Source organism: Varanus komodoensis, unplaced genomic scaffold (genome assembly GCF_004798865.1).
Source record: "Varanus komodoensis strain SLA01 unplaced genomic scaffold, ASM479886v1 scaffold54, whole genome shotgun sequence".
Taxonomy (NCBI): Eukaryota; Metazoa; Chordata; class Lepidosauria; order Squamata; family Varanidae; genus Varanus; species Varanus komodoensis.
This window is the reverse complement of record NW_025336142.1, coordinates 63,630-83,078: the sequence shown is the minus strand read 5'-3', so window position 1 is coordinate 83,078 and position 19,449 is coordinate 63,630. Positions and strand designations below refer to the sequence as shown.

At 52.2% G+C, this 19,449-nt stretch overlaps 1 protein-coding gene across 1 annotated transcript; it reads right to left on the bottom strand.

Moving 5' to 3' along the window:
- Window positions 1-5,277: 5,277 nt before the first annotated feature.
- GDF2 (growth differentiation factor 2) lies at window positions 5,278-8,706 on the bottom strand. Its single transcript, XM_044448165.1, has 2 exons — window positions 8,367-8,706; window positions 5,278-6,377 (listed from the first exon to the last, which is right to left on the bottom strand). The coding sequence occupies exons 1-2, from the start codon at window positions 8,704-8,706 to the stop codon at window positions 5,461-5,463; spliced, it is 1,257 nt and encodes a 418-aa protein (XP_044304100.1). The 3' UTR covers window positions 5,278-5,460.
- Window positions 8,707-19,449: the final 10,743 nt, after the last annotated feature.

Genomic DNA, 19,449 nt, shown 5'->3' with positions numbered 1-19,449 from the left:
AGAAACGGGACTTCGCATGGATTTAAATATGTTTTTAAAGTTTTCATAAATGGAAAAAGAAGGGTGTGGGAGCTGACCCAGCGGGCTCGATGTTTTTTTGATGATGGATGTTTTTTTGTTCTGTTTTTAGGATTATCATTTCAAACGAAACTTATTTAAAAAAAAGAGCGAGAGATGGAAGAGGAAGCGGAAGGGCCGCCACTGCGTCGGGAAGGGCACGGGAAGGGCCGCGGCTGCCCCGGGGGACGAGGGAGAAGCTGCGCGCGGGAGCCGTGGCAAGGGCCCCCGGGGCCCGGGGCGGAGAGCGCGGGGCCATGAGGGCCGGGGCCTGGCCTGGCGCGGCGCGCATGCGCCTCGTGCAGCCCAAGTCCGGCAGGCGCCTCCCGGGAAGCCTTCAGCGGGGCGGCCGCCCGCGGGCGGCGCTGCGGAACTGCAGCTGGTGGCGCCGCCGGGAGGGGCGGCAGGGGCGCGGGGCCCGCGGGGCGGCAGCTTTGCGGGCGAGCGGGCACGTTCGCGCCGAGTTGCATCGCGGCAAAGGCTGTCGCGGCGCGGCCGCTGCAGGTGCTCAGCGGAGAGTCCTCTCGCCGCTCCCTCTCCCGCGTCGGCCGGCTTGGACTCGGGACACCTGCTTGGCTGGACCGTGACATGGTCCTCGTGTTGCCCGTGGGGAGAGGAGATCCGCAGCACGAGGCTTCAGTCCCGGCTAGACTCAAAGTGACGTGGGAAAAATGCGGCTGTGAACGGGCTTCCAGGGAGGGGCTCAGGGCCCTTCAGTGAGGGCGTTCAAGGAGAGACTGGACAAGCACATGCTGGGGATGGCATAAGCGGAGCGGGCTGGCGCTGGGGACAGACTAGATGGCCCCGGGGAACCCCTTCTGACGCACTTTTCCCCCGTGGTTCCAAAGATCAGCCTGGTGCATTTGCAGGAAATGAGTCCTCTCGCTTCCTCCTGCTTCCAAGTAACCCCTTCCAAGGTTCAAGGCAGTGTTTTGCACAGGGCTAGGTTTGCTCCAGCACCGAAAGCTGTGGCTCGGGCATGCCGAGAGTGGACGCATGTGGGCCACACCTGATTGCTCATCACGCCAGGCGGCCACTCATTACATCTGCTTTGGAAGGCACCGCGCATGGGTAGCTCTCTTCAGGTGTCCTCTGCCTAGGTAGGGGCGAAGCTGGTAAATCCGCCTCAGCTGGAAAAAGGGACTCCTGGACACCGAGTCCACCTGGCGCCCCACGACAGACTCAGGTCCAGGAGCACCCCCAGGTGGCACACTCTGCACCATAGTGGGGGGTGACGCCATCCGGGACAGGGTGATGCGCCTCCTACCTGTCAGAGGACCAATAGTGCCTCCATCTTACCCGGATTAAGCATCAGTTTACTGACCCTCGTCCAGTCCATTACTAAGCCCTGGCCTGGCTCGGTTGCTCCAAGGGAACAGAAGTCTCGGCATGACTGCAGCCCCTGCCTTATCAGGGCCCCCACCTGCTTCTGTGCCCAGCCCAAAGTCCCTGAAGCCCCAGGTGGATGGGGTCCAGCTCCAGACAGGAAGAACCTGCGCCTTCCGCCCCTCCTTGGTCCTCAGTGGAGCACCTGGCCCTCGTTCCCTGGGATGAGGCGTGGAGCTGCTTGGGGGGCATTGCACTGACCTTTGCTCCCCTCGCCCAAGATCCCCCCCCAACCCCTCCTGGCACTTCCTCACATCTTTCTATTCTGGGAGTGATGGGAGCAGCTTGCAGCTGCTTCTGTTATGCTGCTTGCTTATTGACTAGCTGTCTGGTCCTTTTATAATTTGATAGCACCTCACTATCATGTATGCGCATTGTTACTTCTCTGCCTGAAATGCATTTCAAAATGCATTTTACGAGAACTGCTGTGAGAGTTTGCAGCTTTACACAACCTGCCTTGGGGCCATGTGTTTGTGTGTGCCCTGATCGCTCCCCTCTAGACACGGGCACAGAAACGCTTAGAGAGGTCAGTGCTTTGTTTGAAAGCCGAGATAAAGGCGGGTGTTCCTCAGAGGAAGGCATGTCTTTGGAGCCGCGGCCTCTGCTTCTTATCACTCATAAAGGGGTAAAAATAGAGACAAGCAGGATAAGGAGGCAGTGGCCGCCACGCAAGAAGGGACTGTCCGGAAGAGTGGCGATTGAGGGCTCTGGCAGCCCCAGCCCCGAACACCAGGCAGCCAGGGAAGCTCGTTCCACATGGACACCGTGAGCAGGGCCTCCGCAGGGCACGTGGGCATTCAAGGTGGGCCGGAGGAGAAAAGCATTCCTCTGCTAGGAAAAAGCACCTGCAGAGTGCGCTCCAAGAATCAGAGGGCTTCACGCCCCGATGACAGCCCCTGTACGGAAGGCTGCATTGCGATTTCTATAATGTGAGAGTGGCGCATGCATCGCTGAATAAGCCCTGTCACATTTTTCCTTCCTCAAGTGCCACCTTTGGGTTGGGGTTAGCGCCATGAGGTCCAATAAACTGAAGCTCAATCCAGACAAGACGGAGGTCCTGTTGGTTGGCAGATCAGGCTTCGGAGAGGGTGAATTGAACCTTGTCCTGAATGGGGTTGCACTCCCTCTTAGGGACAAGGTCCGCAGCTTGGGAGTGCTCCTCGACCCGGAGCTTTCACTGGAAGCTCAGGTAACAGCAGTGGCAAGGAGCGCTTTCCTCCAGCTTCGGCTGATTCATCAGCTGCGCCCCTACCTGGAGAACGACTGCCTTGCGACAGTGACACATGCGTTGGTGACTTCCCGTCTGGACTTCTGTAATGCGCTCTACGTGGGGCTACTCTTGAAGACGGTCCGGATACTTCAATTGATCCAAAATAGAGCTGCCAGGCTGCTGACGGGGACTGGACGTTATGTTCACATGACTCCAGTTCTCCGTCAGCTTCACTGGCTTCCCATTGAAGTCCGGGCCCAATTCAAGGTGTTAGTGATGACCTTTAAAGCCCTAAACGGCTTGGGTCCTGGTTACCTGAAGGAGCGCTTACATCCTTATATGCCCAGCCGCCCCCTGAGATCGGCGGGAGAGGCCCTTCTCCGGGAGCCCTCCGTGGAAGAAGTTAGGAGGGTGGTTACTTGGAGGAGGGCTTTCTCAGCGGTGGCGCCTAAGTTATGGAATCCGCTCCCCAGAGAGGTCCGCCTGGCGCCGCCATCATTTGTTTTTCGGCGCCAGGCGAAGACCTTTTTATTTAAGCAGTATTTTAAATGTTAATATTATTGAATTTTATTTGGCCAGGGCGGCTTGTTTTATATTGTATGTTTTATATTATATATTTGTATTTTAATGTATATATTTTAAAATGTTATTTTAATTTATTGTTGTAAGCCGCCCCGAGGCTTCGGTGAATGGGGCTGCATAAAAATGTTTTAATAAAATAAAATAAAAATAAATAAATAAAATAAAGCACATGCAGCGCCGAGGACTCGTGTGCTTCCCCCCATAAACCAGGACAGAGTGGCGGCTCCACGCAGGGACGCCGAACAGTGTGCTTTCTGTGCCCTCCGCTTCCCGCGGCACGGCCGGCACTGGGCTTTCCAGAGTTCAACAAGATTCATCCCCAGGCCAAGCAGAGAGGCTGGGGACTGAAACGCGGCCATCTGTGCGTGAGGCGGGGGCTGTGCCCTCCATCACTTCCCGAGAGGAGAGGGCCAGGCCCCGGCTCTTCCAGTCCTCTCCCAGCCTCACTACAGCTGCGTGGGACTGCTCCATGTGCGCACGTGAGGCTAAAGACCAAGAGGTCCTGGTCATTCGCTCCCCCTTGGGTTTAGAGACAGGATGCATGCCCCATCGGAGAGAGAGATGAGACAGTGAGGGCCAGAGAAGGCCCAGGAGAAGCACTTCAAACTCTCCAGACTGTTGATTCTCCAGACTCTCCAGACTCGGACACACATGGTAACACCAGGAGCCAGAGCGAGGGATCAGAGATGGTTAGAGTTTGCCTGACGTCACGAACTGGATGGAGTTGCAAGATACACATCATAGAAATTAATTCAGTAGGTTACCACATGGTAAATGAGTGTTTAAATCCACCCCCACCTCTGTCTTTGAAAACAGCTGCCCTTCATTCATGAGGCTGCTGCCTGGAATGCAAGTCCTTCCTGCACATGGTGATACCAGTTTTCCAGAAGTGTTGGAACTGTCCCCGCAAAAGAGAAAAGGAAATCCAAATGGTGAGGGAATTTGGAAATGTTGGGGAAATGCAATTATAAGCTATTTTGTCCTTGTAAGCCTCTGTTTTATTTATTTATTAGCTTCAAACTCCACAATGCAAAGTGTGTACTTAGCAGTTTGCACATAAAATAGTTTATGGGCTGATATGAACAAGGACATGATCCATTTCCACACACAGGAAATGACACCCAATTCAGCAGGTCCTGTTTGCCCAAAGGTACCCAGTGCCACGTCTTGCCATCCAGAAGGTCTGCGAACCTGCCCTGCAGCCCCAGCCAGCCCTCCCTCTCGCCCTGTGCAGCAAAGCAGGCCGAACTGAATCGCGCACTGCCAGTCCCCCTGCGCTCAAGCAGCCGTGTGCATGAGGGGTGGAGCGCCGTCCAAGGAAGTACAATCCAGGCAGCAACTGCGAATGCAGCTTTGCTGTGGTCCGGCTGGGAGGCAACGGCCTGCACACACAGTTTCTTCCCCCAGTCCCATCGCAGGTTCCATGCGGAGGATCCTCCTTAGAACCTTTCAGTTTCTTTACCCAGTGATTCATTGCCAGAATTGTACCTTCTGCTGCTCCAGCTCCTCTGCCCACACTCCACTGGGCTGGAACACTACAGAGTTGCAAGCTGGCTGTGTTATAAGCTCAGCATAGATTTTGTTATCTGGCAAACAGTAAAAGTTAAAAGGTGAACACAGAAATGCTGTATATTGCATAAAACATAAAGGAAGATTGCATCATTCGGCATCATGTGGATCTGAACATTATCACGGAGAAATCAAAGATATAGAGTGAAATGGAAATTGTTTATAATGAAATTAACATAACTTCACTGTTCCTTCTGCAAGAGAAATCTCCATATGACCTCTCCCCACTCACAGTGCTTCCTGCAACTGGCTTCAGAAAAAAATGGGTAACTAAAACCACTGTTTGGGGGAGGGGAGAGAGATGACAACGCTGTAAACATACCACCAAGGGCCACAGCTACAAGTCTGTGTGGCTGTGCAGTGCCACTGGAGCATGTCTTGAAGATTAAGCCAGCGAGGCCCAGCAATGTCCAGTTGTGCGAGACAGATCTGTCGCCCTGTGGCTGGGTTCAGGGGGAACTTGTTCAGTGGGATCCTCCAAGCAAGAGCTCACACATGCGCACAGAAAGGGGAAGCGGAGAGGAGCGGAGGCAGAGAGAAGTCCGGGAGCTTAGCTGGGGTCCCGTGGCCCCAGCCCTCCGCCGTTCGTCGTGAGCAGTGTCCGCAGAGGGCGGCTGTGCGCAGGCCCATGTGCTTCCGGGAGAGGCCCCCTGGGGCTACCTGCAGCCGCACTCTGCCACCGTCATCCCCTCGTACTGGTACTTGAGTGTGGGAATCCCAGCATCGTCCTTGTAGAGCATGGAAATGGCCTCCAGCTTGGTGGGGACACAGCAGGCCTTGGCGGCTTTCTTGGGGTTTTTGTAGTGCACCAGCGTCTGGACAATGGCGTGCTTGGTGGGGGTGACATTATCGGTCAGGGGGAAGAAGCACCCGCCCTTGCATTCAAACGCCTCATAATCTTGCGGTGCAATGATCCAGTTCCAGCCAATTTCTTTGAAGTTCACATGGAGGGAAGTTCTCCGACAGTGGTTAATTTCAACACTCCGCTTGCTTCTAGACGAAGCATGATGGATCTCCTGGACAGGCAAATTATTTCGTTTGTGGGCAGTGTTGTTCCATACCAAGTTCTTCAGCACACTGTCCTGTTCGTGTACCATCATTTCCTGAAGCTCCCGGTGGTTCTCTTTCATTCTGTTACCATGGTCATTGGAAAACACCACCAGCAGTGGCAGCTGGCTGGACTCTGGGGTTACACTGACATCCAGACTCCCACAGAGATCGCTTTGTGCATAGCTCTCCACAGCCATCTCCAGCCGACTGGTAGCCCTTGTTCTCTCCGCCTTGACCCACCTCTTCACAGTGCCCGAGACATCAAACATCACCCAGCCGCATTCTCGGATTTCCTTGGAAACTAGGAAAGATTTGGTGTCCCTTGTCTCCTCATAATGATTTATTTCCAGGACATCATAAACAGCCAACTTTCCTTGAGAGAGACACTCGGACTCCTTCTGGCAAACGGTGTGTATTCTCAGCTCAGCTCTGGTGACTTCTTCATGCCATGGGAGGGAGACATTAAAAAGCAAGGTGTATTTCTGAAATGGATTTGTTTCCAGTGAAGAAAGAGTACCAATATCTGCAGGAGAAAATCGTTAAACTGATAATTGGTATGGCTGCCTATTATAAGGAAAGGAGAAACGCATAATAGTAGTTCTTAGTTCTAAATCTTCAGTAGCCCTAACAAGTTAGAGTGTCTATTAAAAGAAAGTCAGTGTAGTAGATCTTGCTCAGAGGAAGGAAACAGAGGAGAAAACAGAGGCACGGGCACATGCAACATTTCCCTGCTATGCCTGTAACACCCTTCTTACTGAAACAGCAACTCCTCCAGCAACACCCCGCTGCCTGGAGGCCACTGTTCGACTATCTTATGTAGCAGATAAATGACAGCTATTATTTCCCAGCTTAACATCCTGGGTTGAAGTAACCATAACAGCTCAAAAAAGTTGCCATTCCAAGCTGTGTAGCAACATTTGCAATCTGGACAGAGCTGAGGAATATTCTAGGAAATATTTTCTCTCTCTCTCCCTCCCTCCCTCCCTCTCTCTCTCTCTCTCTCTGTGTGTGTGTGTGTGTGTGTGTGAATATGCATGCAGACAGCAGAGTCAAGATGCATCTTCCGCTTCCCCGCCCCTTAGAGATTTCACATTTGGACACCCAATGCTCAGGGCCGCTGTGTATTGAACTGCTAGCAGTATCTTCACACAGACCCCTGAGACAAAAGCGGGACGAGGGTTGTGTTCACCAGGGACTGGCACTGACAATGAGCGGCCGCCTGCCTGCCTGCATTAATGCAAGCATCCAGGTGGGTGCCGGGGGCTCTGCTCATGCACTAGCTCCAGGATGGGCTCAGCCAGCAGCCAGACAAGGGCTCCGAGGGGCTGCCTTGATTTGCAACTTGTCAGTCACTGGGATGATTTTAGGACTGCGGTGTTTATCATGTCAGTCCCAGCTCTACTTGTGTATTAAGAATTTAGGAACAGAAGCTGATACAATTTGAAATGGTGCCTTTCCAGACAGTCTCTGCTGGATGCTCCAAACTGATCAATGCTTTAAATGGGTCACCTGTGACTTTGCAAGGCCGTGGGGACAGACCACACGCCCGGCAGAATTCTGGGAAATGCCTGAAATCCCCGGAGCCTCTCTCAACACAGTTCTTGCCTTCTCCCAACCCCCAGTGAGGAGCACGGTGGAAGAGCTCAGCCCCTGCAAGGGAAGGTGGGCATGTCCAGAGATCTTCACACAGGGCTGTGGTGTCATCATTCACAGGACCAGGTGTGAGGATCTTGCACACGGATTCCACACACTTGGTGACGTGTTTCAAGCGTGGATCGGACTCACACGCCACGCATGGCCCTTGGCCATCATGGATGGTAATGCAGCACCAAGCCGCTGGAGGGGTCCTGGGCTGACATGGGGGGGGGGGGCTGCCTCCGTCTGCTGCCCCCCAGAAGCCCCTCCCTTCATAAAGCTCATCAGGAATTTGAGCAGATTCTGCCTTTTATTTTCCTTCTGAATTCTTAAGCATTTCTAGTTCACCTTTTCTGTTCAGAAAAGAGAATGCCTGAAAGCTAAGACTACTTTCTTAACAACTTATATAATTATAACTTTTCTGAAGTTTCCAGATTTGGCTACTGTAAAAACAAGATCTCTTGGCTGGGAATTCTGGCCTTGTGTTCTCCAGGTGTCCACAGAGGCCAAGACATCCATGAGTCCTGAGGGGAGGTGATGTGAAAGCAGCATGCAATTCATGAATAGGTCAAAATCACACAGGCCCGGAAAGCTCGGTGTTTCACTGTCCCACCTATTTTTTCTCCACATATGAGAGAGTTGGAGGAAATGTGCCAAAGATGTCTTGAGAAGGAGATCCTAGTTTATTCCTGGTATCCATTTTTTAATTTTTTAATGGTTTGTTCTTGTATAATGACACAGATGGCAGAAAGTTAAAAAGTTGTTAGTATGGTGTTTGAAATAGCAACTAGGGTTTCCAGGGAAGCCCAGGAGCAAAGATGCCCGTCTCCTTGGAAATCCCAGCCTACACGTTAGAGGGGGAAAAAAAACCTCATACCTTCTGGACTGAAGCTGCGCACAATGTTGGATATGGGGCTGGAAGACTTGTCCTTGGTGTATCTGTTATACAATTCAATCATAAATTGAGGTGGCTCTTCTTTCGTCTTCTCTTGTGAAGGTATCTCTGACAAGTTCAAGTTCCTCAAGAAGTTAGCTTTCAAGTTCTCCAGGAAAGCCTTGAAAATAAAATGGGCTTCTCCGTCCACATGTCCAAGGCCACCAGAGGGTCTGTGAGAGCGTCTCACTGCAAGCAACCTGCCCTGGTCTTCCATGGGTGTGACGCTTACCGAATGAATGACAAGGACACTCAGGAGGGTCAAAGCTCCCCACGGGTACATTTTGCAGGAGCTCAGTTTTCCAGTGGGGAAAAAGCCAGTAATGTTCCAGGAGAGTCGTCTGGAGAGCAAGCGGGGACCCTGAAGGAAGGCCGGCAGCCACTTTCCAGAGCCCTGCCACAGCTGTGTTCTTTCCAGTCCCAGCCCCTTGTGAATTGTCAAGCAGATTGGTTGTACACTTGCCCTTATCTCAACCATTGATGTTGCATTTCAGTCGCTTATCTGTTGAGGCTCTTCACTAATGAAGATTCTGTAAACATCAGAACAGCACACATGGCTAGAGGAAGCATGTGGCATCCAGGAAAGAATCTGTGGTCCTCCTTGAGGGTCATCATCGTCCAATTATGCGCCTTTATCATTTCCTTGCCAGCAACAATATGAATTTCAGGATGTTCGCGGGGAGGAGAGGCATGAGGGTAGAAAGTTTTCTTAGTTCCCACAGCATACAAACCAAGATGAGAATGAAGGCGAAAGCCTTGCTTTGGCATGCATAAAGCCTTCTTATCTGTTCCAGTGTTCCTCAACCGGAAGCCCTTTTGCAAGGCATAATTTCATTAGTAGCAGAGCCTTTGCATTCTTTCATTTATTGGACCAGGACTATTGTTAGTACACAAAGGATGCTTCGTTTTCTTGAGCTGGGTGTCACTGTGTCTTTCTTTCTTTCTTTCTTTCTTTCTTTCTTTCTTTCTTTCTTTCTTTCTTTCTTTCTTTCTTTCTTTCTTTCCTTCCTTCCTTCCTTCCTTCCTTCCTTCCTTCCTTCCTTCCTTCCTTCCTTCCTTCCTTCCCTCCCTCCCTCCCTCCCTCCCTCCCTCCCTCCCAGATTTGTATCCCATCCTTTTCTTTTTTTAAACAAACTCCAAGCAGCTGGCATCCCTTGCCTCCCCTTTCGCCCAGTCTTATCTCCCACAGCAACAGCCCTTGAGGTGGCCTGAGCCGAGGATCTGTGACTGGCCCACAGCCACCCAGCTGGCTCCATGGCTGAGTGGGAACCAGAACCCGGGTCGGCTGTGTCCCAGCCCTTCGCCGCAACCCCACCGCAACCCCACATGGGCTCCCTCTCTCTGCGAGTCGCCGGGTCCTTGCTGCTTCTCGCTGGCGGCCAGGCAAGTGCCAGACCTGTGTGCACTGGTGTCTTCCTGAGCGTCATCCTGCTGCCTTCTGTGAAATGGCTGCTTTGTTGTACTTGTGGGGGAAATACAGAATTTCACATCACAGACTTGTCCGAACCTGTTCAGTCGCCTTCTCTGGAATAGATGTTGCAGAAGAAAACTGAGTTCAAAGGGACGTGTTTGTGTTTTGCTGTTCAGAAGCCTGCTTGGGCTCCTGGGCACGTTATTTGTCATCTAGTCTCACTAAATTGACTTTTGAGAAATGCTTGCTTTTTGACAGTCACTGCCCACAAGCGCAGTCATTCTGCGGGTGGCAAGACCTTCCCAGGGCAGCCATTTTGCGAAAGCACCAACAACCCACTGAAATCCCACAAGTGCCCATCTGCCAGCAAATGAGGAGACGGCGGCCCTGAATGTTTCGCTTAGATCATCAGGCCATGGGAAACGTTGCTAAATATAGATCACACCCAGGAACGTTATCTCTTCCCTGATTTGCAAGTTAAGAATTAGAAACTGCCAAAAGGAGATACAGCCTTGCTTCAGAGCCATCTCTGCAGAAAGCAATTTGAAGTTTGCACATTGATAAACAGAGCTGGAGTAATCACCCTTCACAGGTCGCGAACTCCTGCTTCCTCGAGAGAGAGAGTCTGTGTCCCAGGCTTACTGGCAAGCACCACTTTTAGCAGACAAATGGCGCTATACCTTTTGCCGCGGGCCTTTGCTCTTCAGACAAAGCATTCGTGGAGTCCTTCTGTGGGGAGCAAGCTGGGCTCTGGAATGCCTGGAATGATTCACAACGCCCTGGATGGTGACACGGTTCGATGTCCGTGCGATCTGGAGGAGAGAAGGGAATCATGATTGCTTCTTGGCATGCACATTCTTTTTCCAGGATGGTTGGGAAATGAATAAATGTTGGCAGAAAAAAAGAGGAGAAGTTTGTGAATGCCTGACAAGTGAAAGCGAGACTTCAGTAACTTTTGTAAACCATCTTGAGATTCTTTTGAATAATTGACAGTATGGAGAAAGCTTAAATAAAATAAAAACAATATAATAAATTCTGTCAGATGCATGCTTTTGTGCTCATGGCGATGCACCAAGGCTTCCTCCTCAGCATTCCTCCCATCCTTTGGAGAAAACTTTGGCAGGTCCACCTGAGAGCTGCCCCCACACTTCTTGGCTCCGTCCCGTTCTCTCTGAGAACAGTGGCCTGCAACACTTCTCAGCTGGCTTGATTTTGATGCCCTTTCCCAGCATGCACGCAGAGATCTCTCCGAGCCTCATGCCGTCAGGACTGCAACAACCCCTCCCTTTTAAGGAAAGGGCGGCAGACTTAAGAAAGCATTTTGATTGAACATTGTGTGCCCTGCTTCTGCCTTGTCTCAATTTTATCGTGTTTGCAGATCATTCCCTTTTGGTCACCTTTTAATCCTGCCTTAGCTAGTAATCCTATTCCACATTTAGACGTCGTGTGCAATCCTTCTTAATGGGTGAGCCACTATTTCTGACCAAACGCATGTGACAGAGGCAGATCCCGTATGCCTGGATGCAGAGGGGCCGCAGCTGCCCCCCGTTCCCCATTTGGATGGTGATGCTGACCACGGGTTTCTGGCCAGGTGCCATGCTATGTTTCCCCTGGAAAGGCTCCCCCGCTCCCCCTGGCTCAGACCTCCCGGAATCCCACCTGGCCTGGTTGGGAATCCCTGCCCTTTGCTCCCCAGGATGTGGGGGGGGGTTGCTACTTGGGCTGTGGGGCAGCTCTTGGTGCCTATGAAGGGGCCCCAGGCCTGGGCCTGCAGCTGTGTGCCATCCCTGGCCGGGCCTCCCAGCCTGACCTGCCAGGCACGTGATCGGATCCTCACGGCGCAGGGCAGGCGCCCCAGCAGAGGTCCAGCAATGGCTTCCGCTGTGCAACCAATCCCCATGACCCTCAGGCGCCACTTCCCCGGTGGGTAAAATATCCCAAGGAGAAAGAAGCTCTGGGGCAAATTTCAAGGGTGGGGAGCTTGCTCTCACAGGGGGCTTGCACATGCGCTCTGCACATCCCCCACGGCCCCCTCTGCCCCTCCCTGTGCAGCCTGATCGAGTGAAGGGGGCTCTGAGCCTGATGGGGGGTGCAGAATATCTGCAGAGGCTGGCATTGCGGGGTGAGGCTGCCCCCGTCCTGGCAGGACCCCCAGCCAGCATGGGCTGCCAGCACCGCAGAGACTGTGGGGAGGAGGAGGAGGGCTGCTCTGGAAGATGCTTTGGCCGCCTGGTCAGGAGGAAGCCAACACAGGGCCTCTTGCCTCCACATGCTCAGCACAGGTGCAAAGGAGAGGGGAAGGGCTTGCAAGCTGCCACCTCTGGGAAGTCCTGTTGGCCCTGGAGATCTAGGATGAGAAGCGTAGAACAGTCTGGACAACATGAGTTGTGGGCAGCTGATCCAGGGGGAGAAGGCTCTGATCTCAGCAAGAGGATGCGGCTCATGGAACAGAGAGGAAGAGTCTCCCCAGGGCTTCCTGGGCCAAAGCAGGCTCTCTAAGCATCCTCTGTCCAGGGCAACCCAGCCTGCCCAGGACTGGAGCTGGGAGGGGGTCAGGGGCACTGAGTTGGGGGAGCCTCCGTGAGGCCAAAGAGGCAGCCCCTCCCTCTCGCTGGCTGTCTTGTGCAGACAGTGGGAGGGGGGGCTCTTCATGGCAGCACGAAGCCATGCTTGACATCTGTCTCAGCTCAGCCCTGGCCCGATGCCCGGGCTCCAGATTGGAGCGCAGGCCTCTCATTAGGTGGTGATTCGCAAGCCTGTGCAGAGCTGTCAGTGGAGTGAACGAACAAGCAGCTGCAGGGGAAAGAGGACCTCGGTGACTGTCTTGGACATGTAATAGGATGTCCAATTGCCTAATGTGTCCCTAATGATTGGTTTGAAATTGATTTCCCTGCTTAAATGTAATCATAAGAAGATCAAAATTGGGGCACACAGCATTTTGCTGGTACAAAATGCTCCTAAACCTCAATGTTTAATTCAGCAGGAGACAACTTCTGAAACACTAGTTGTTTGTAGAGGCACACAACAGACACCCTGTCTGAGAAGTGCCACCATTTTGAAACCACCCAGTTTCACTCCTTTGTAGGAATTCTCTGCAACAGGCTGTGCCTGGGGCTGCCATTGACGGGTGCTCAGGCGCCTGGTCCAGGGTGCCATGGCATTTTGTGGCTGAGCCACGGCTCGAGGGGATGCAGAAGAGGACCTTCCTTCTTCGTGGGCAGAGCCGTGGGCCACGCTGGCTGGAGCTGAAGGGAGCAGATGTTCAAGGCACACATGGAGGCCATTCAGCTAGAAGGGGGAAGGCTGATGCAGTGCCTCCATGGGCCAGGAGCCGCCTTGCTCTTAATTCGGAAAGCAAATATTATTGGGAGAGAAGAGAAAACTGAAGTGACAGATGGGAGTGGAGTTGTCCAAGTGAAGGGTCCACTTTCTGTGGCACTAGAGAGAAGATTGGTTGGTTTACCAGTGAAAACAGGGTAGGAAACTTTGGAAGCGAAGGGAAGAAGCTGGGAACAGCTCCGAGGGACGTGCACACCTGCTGTAACTCTCCCATGGTGCAAGTCTGGACAGGGTGCATGGAGAGCAAGGCAGTATTTCTGCTATACAGTCATGGGCTGTGGGAAGTGGGGAGGTCTTTTCCACCTCGGAAATGCAGCATTGTCTAAAGAAGAAACATGCACACACGTGCGATTTCAGTAAATGGCTTTTGGAACCAAGCACCACCTTTGATTCCTGGCTATAGAAGGAGGTTTCTTCTGTATGTGCTGGTGGCCATTACGGCTTTGCTAAAGGGCAACGGACGTGGTGGCTGCTTCCCCTGCAGGCTTTGGTGACAGCCAGGATGGATGGAAGAAGGATTGTCAAGCCACCTTGGCAGCAATGCAGTGATGCCTCTCGCACTAAGTATTAATCAGGGAATGTTAATTCATGGGAACACTAATGAATACAAATTGCTCCCAAAAGCTCAGTGCAGGGCCTGTGATGCATGATCTCCCCACTTAGCAACAATGGTTCCTATTATTTTCCAGCGAGAGGTTCCTGTCAAGGCACTCAAGGATGGTCAGATATGATGAAGACAAATGATCTCCTGTAGACGAACGTGGAATGGCCTGATGGCTCCCTTAATCGCGAGGATAGTTCAATCAGAGCTTCAGCTGCAGTCATATTCAGCCACCAGAGACAGGTGTGTGTGTGTGTGCGCGCGTGTGTGTGCGCGCGCACAGGCACATACATGCACTGCCACCCAGGCTCCTTATCAGATGTCAACAACAGCCAGTGTGGGTCCTAGGCCTGACCCTGACCCTAACCGAAGACCAGCCTCGGCTTGAGGGCAATGGGTTCGAATTGGCTGGATATGGACAGCTGCCCTGAAGTTGCTGCCCCAGCACTTAATGACGCATTTTTACTATTTCTGCTCAATGCTTTGATTAAAAGCTTTGCTGACCTTGATGACTGATATATTTGTGCATGTGCTTAAAAAACCAAGAACATATTTTTTTGGAATATTTTTGCCATGAGCAAGTATGCCAAAGACTTCTTTACAAACTTCTGCTGTAGAGCGTGATTTCATTTGTATTTGTTTTGGATTTCGTATGTCATTTTTTCCTCCCTCAGTCTTTTTCCAGGACTAGTGAAATGGCCATATTAGTTCTGAGCATCATGTCTCTTCTGGAAGATTATGAACAGAAACTGGAGCTCATACGACACCAATAAAATGCAGCCAGAGTTCCCAGGCAAGACATTCCAAGCCAAATCCAAATCAGAGCAGCTACTGTTGAAAAGCATCCCGTTAACCAGCCACGGATGCTTTTGGGAAGAAGCCACAGCCGTGGGGCAGCCAGATGAGCCCCGTGGGCTGCAGGGGGTGCTCGCAACCTGCTCCTGCATCCTCCCGCTGCAGTGGCAGCTTGCAGGCCAGCCTCCCCCAGCCACAGGTGCGCAGGAGGAGGTCCCCAGGAAGGGCTGGTGAGGAGCGGCAGCGTGGCGCGGCAGGAGCCTGTGGTGGAGGGAGAGAGCTCATCCCCCTTACCGGCAGATCACCTCCCAGTTGCTGCTAGACGAAGTCAGCAGGAGACCCCGGGGCTGTAGCTGCAGCGGGGCCAGGATCTTGCCCCAGGACTGACAGCAGCAGCTGGCTTTCTATGCACGGATTGCACCGACACGAAGCAAAACCTGTGATGGTAATTGGGAGAAAAGAGCAGCTTAGCATGCAGCAGCTGCTTTGGGGTAACACTTAGCTTTTGCTTGAGCGAGGACTTCCTGCTGGTTGCAATGGGCTAAAAATGCTAGAATAATTAATAATTTTTCATCAGTAGTATCTATGTCTTCAGCTTAATTTCTTACATCTCTTTATATTATTTATATGTTTTAAATTGTAGGCCACCCAGAGAGCCCAAAAGGACTAAGGGGCGGTATAAAAATGAAACAAAGAAATAAGTGAGAGCCCCGAGGCAGATGCCTGGGATTTCTGAGCAGAGCTCCAGCCTGCAGGCCATGAGGGCCACGAGGCCCTCAGGACGGTGGGCTGCCCCAAGCACCAGCTCCTGGAATCAGAATCTTGCAGGAAGAAGCTGACCAAAGGCCACGAGGCAGCCACCCCCCCTCGAGATGGACTGGCCAGCTGACCCTGCTACAAACACATATGGAAGGCCAGGGAAACCTGCTCATGTCAGAAAGAACGGAAGGATGTGGCTGAGCATATTTCCCATTTCCACACGTGAGAATGCCCTCAGAGAAGTGATGCACGGGGGCCCTGGAGAATGCGTGGCGTGATGGCCACCAACGGCTCCTGGCCGCTTGGCCCTGCAGAGCGACAGGCATTCTGGGGCACCTGAGAGAGGATTTGTTGGTTGACCAGTGAGAGCCAGGCCAGAGGCATCGAGGGTGAAAGAAGGAAGCAGGGAACACCTCTGACGGACATTCAGCGGCACTCCGTGCCTCTTAGTGGCTCCATCTGGGCTCTCCATGGAAGCAGCTGGGTCTCTGTGGGCTTCACCAGGAAAAGGAAGGAGATGCTTGGCCCCGGGAGCCATGGGACTCTGAAACTTGGCACGCTCTGGCAAGTGCCTTCGCACTGGTGCCAGGAGTGGGCAGAACATGCAACAGAAACAGTGGATAGGGTCAAGGCCAAGTGAGTTTGACAGCAGCTGGGAGCTTGCTCTGGGTGATAAGGACCATGGACAGCAACACGCAAGACGTGTAAGAAGCTGGAGAGAAGAGCAACGGCTTCCGTGCAGCAGTATTTCTACGTCTGTACATGCATCAGGAAGGCATTTTCAGTCACGCTGTGGCTGGGCGGTATCATGTTTACCAGAATACAAAAGGAAGCAGCAAAGACAGGTGTGTGTGAGCTTTCTAAATTGGACATGGTTTGTAAAGTTACATTTAGCTCCACCAAGCAAAAAACAAATCGGCAGATTTAAGAGCCCTGTCATGGATAAGAGGCAGCTGCAGTAAATGAATTGCACCTGGTGGGCATGTCGTGAGTGGAACTGACTAGAGCCGGCGGTCAGACTAGATGGCCTGGGAGACCCCTTCTGACTCACTCTGTTTCTATGCTTCTAACTGGGAAGCAGGCAAGCAAGTGCGCCCAGCCCAGTCCTGACCTGCAATCCCTCAGTGGCTCTCTCCTGGTGCAGCACTGGGAACATCATGCTTTTGAATTGCTCTGGGCACTGCATTGCCTGGATCTGACTTTCCTGAAGAGTTTTACATTTGAAATGGGTCAAGGGGGATTCCAACCATCTGTTTTCCGGCTGGAATGCCTGCCAGTAACACCTGGGGTTTTCCTCTTGTCCCTTTCTGTCTTTATCATCATACAGGACCTGCCCAGGCAGAAGAACTAGGGTGTTCTTGTATATATTCATGTACAGATTTATATACAGGAACGCTGCTCTCCTCCAGGGCCATTCTGTTTTCCAGGCAACTGTCGAGGTGGCCTTTCGGGAGTGGCATGTGGACTGCGCCAGGCTTGGTCTGGAGGAGGCTATTTCAAGGCCCTCCACTCATTTAAAGAATTGTTTTAACAAACAAATATGACACACGTCCCAACCATGCCTGAGAAAGAGGTCCAAGGTCTATTCCGTGTTGTGCTCGGTCCCCCTGCAGGTGCTGCCCTGAGCAGCTCGAGGCACTGGGGCAGTCCAGGCTGAAGTGCGATGTACAGACCTGGCACCCGCCACTTCATTCTGCCTCCTGGCATGGGCAAAGCGGCTGCAAGCCTGGCTGTGAAGCAAGGAAAAGGGCAAGGGGGAATCATGGCCATCTGCTTGAGTGCTGCCGGTGCCACCACCCCATCAGTCTGCCCATGAGTTCTGTTGATTCCAATCCTATTTATGGCCATGGCTGGGACTGCAGGCTGTCACCGTGACCCAGAAATCACACTGCTGCACTCAGAGACTACTTGCTTTAACTTCTTTACTCAAGCATCTGGAAAGATAACACAAACGTTTTTAAAAATGAATAAGGTAAAGTCTTTTTAACTGCAAGGACTGTCAGCATAAGAACAATGGGATTGGCTTTAACAGTCTTAGAAGGCAGATCTGAGCAAAGCTGGGAAACAAAGTGAAGAAGCATTTTGTTTGCATACTGTTTTGAGTCAGTTTGGTACAAGGGATTGTGATCTGTGTGCAACTTTAAATATTATGCTTAATACATGTAACTTTCTTGAACTAAGGTAAAAGGTAAGAGACTGAGCAAAGCAAGTTTATCTAAGAGTGCATAAAATGTTGCACAAAGGACACAGATGGGGAAATAACTCAGAATGTGAGGTGAAATCATTTTCTAGAAAGCTCTACATCATTGAAGTTCACACATAAGGCCAGATTGTGCTTCTCTTCCTCCTAGTGGAAACAGAGACCCTTCAGATTGATTATGGTCACAGAATTCAGGACTGGGTTGAGCCAAGCAGAAACTGGAATGGGATTATTATGACAATTAGATTCTGGGATGCCTTCGACCCTGTTTCCTTGGTGAAACAATATATATTATGATCTTTCAGTCTATGGTGAGTAGTTGTATCCAAAGGGCCAACAGTAACAAATTCTGCAGCTGCAGGAAGACAAATTCAAATTCAAAAATTCACCTGCGTGTTTTCTTTTCAGAGAAGCAAAATACATTCCCCAGAAACTGTGAAAGGTAGGACAAGATAAAACAAGTGCCAGGGCAGGTACTAGCAAGAAGCAGCCATTGGTCCAGGTGAGAGGATGCTTCACTCCTCCATCATCAACAACCCCCCCACCCCCCGTCATCCCACTCCCAAGGCATTTTTTCTGAGGGAGGCTGGCCAGGGGAGAGGCCAGCTGGGAGGAAGCAATTCAAACCTCCTTCTTCTGCTGGATCATCTGCCCCTGGAAGTGCCACCCCCACAGGGGAGCACTGAGATTAGTAGCCCAGATTTCTCCTCTCACCTAGTCCCACTGGAAGTCACATTGCACTGGACGCTGCTTGGATAGGAGCACTTGCAATGACTGCTGCCCAAGCACTGCTTCGTGGCCTGTCTTTTCTACCCCGGATCCTCATTGTCACATGAAACTCAAGCATCCTACAGCAAATGGCGCGTGGCACCCAGTGCGTTGCTCCACACCTAGCACACAGACCACCCCGTGGCTGCAGGCACCTGCGAGGATGGAAAACGCACCTGCTTCATTCCCCAGAAGGCACGTGGCTCGTGGGCATGGAAGTCCCTCAAGGGATAGGGGGTGCAAACATGGCTCTGTGGGCTTCTCTGGAGCAGAGAAGGAACTGCCCACTTTTCTGGAGGCCGTGAGGCAGCTGGCCACCGCCTGCCGGCATGATGGCTGCTGCCCAGTCGCGTCCTCCCCTCTGAGCCCCCCAGCAAGGTGTGGGCCTGCCACTCAGTGCTTTTCCTGGAGGTCTCTGCTGCAACCTCCATTTTGACCACTATGGACAGCTTTCCTGGAGTGCCATCCTCTGGAAAGGATGTCAGTAGTTCGGCATCCATTTCAAAAAACAGTTTGCATCTCCATCAATTCATGTTTTAGCTGGAACAGTGCTATTCCAGATCTGTGGCTGTGTGTGCTTCCACGCAAGTGAAAGCAGGAGTTCCCCCCTTTGCAATCCCAGGGATGGGGGGCACCTCCTGACCAAAGACAGCAGGCACCAACCAGGGGCTCGCAGTGGATTTCCATTTGGGAGGACGTTGCTTGTATTGTCTTGACAACTGTCACAAGGCAAGCTGTGCATTCACAGCAAAGACGTGAATACCTGCTTGCACAAGCTGCTGAGCACCCCACTTCCGAGGCGGAAGGGGCCCCTTTGCACCCGGGCTTTTTGCCCCCTATGCATCATGGTGCCCCCAGTCTTTTCAGTAGCAGGCAGACGCCTGAGGAGACAGAACCTTTCCGCCTGCATGCTTCTATGGGAGCAAGGAGTCGTGACAGCCAGAAGATGAAGCCCCGCTTCCATTTGGAAGGGCAGGGGGCTTGACGGGCATCCCTTTTCCAGCAGGGATGCCTGCATTCAGTCCCGCATATTCATCTCACAACAGCCCACCTGAGTGACTCACTGCTAGAGCTGGAGGGTGTGATCTTCGAAGGTGCCGATATCTATTTCAAGTCCATTTCTCAGGCAGCCAAAAAGAAGCAACAAGGTCTC

What these genes read in the sequence shown, in the direction of transcription:
- GDF2 (XM_044448165.1), bottom strand. Translation starts at nt 8,706, where the DNA reads ATGTACCCGTGGGGAGCTTTGACCCTCCTGAGTGTCCTTGTCATTCAT. An exon ending in GCGCAGCTTCAGTCCAGAAG is followed by an intron (nt 6,378 to 8,366) that starts GTATGAGGTTTT and finishes TTTCTCCTGCAG; the next exon opens with ATATTGGTACTCTTTCTTCA.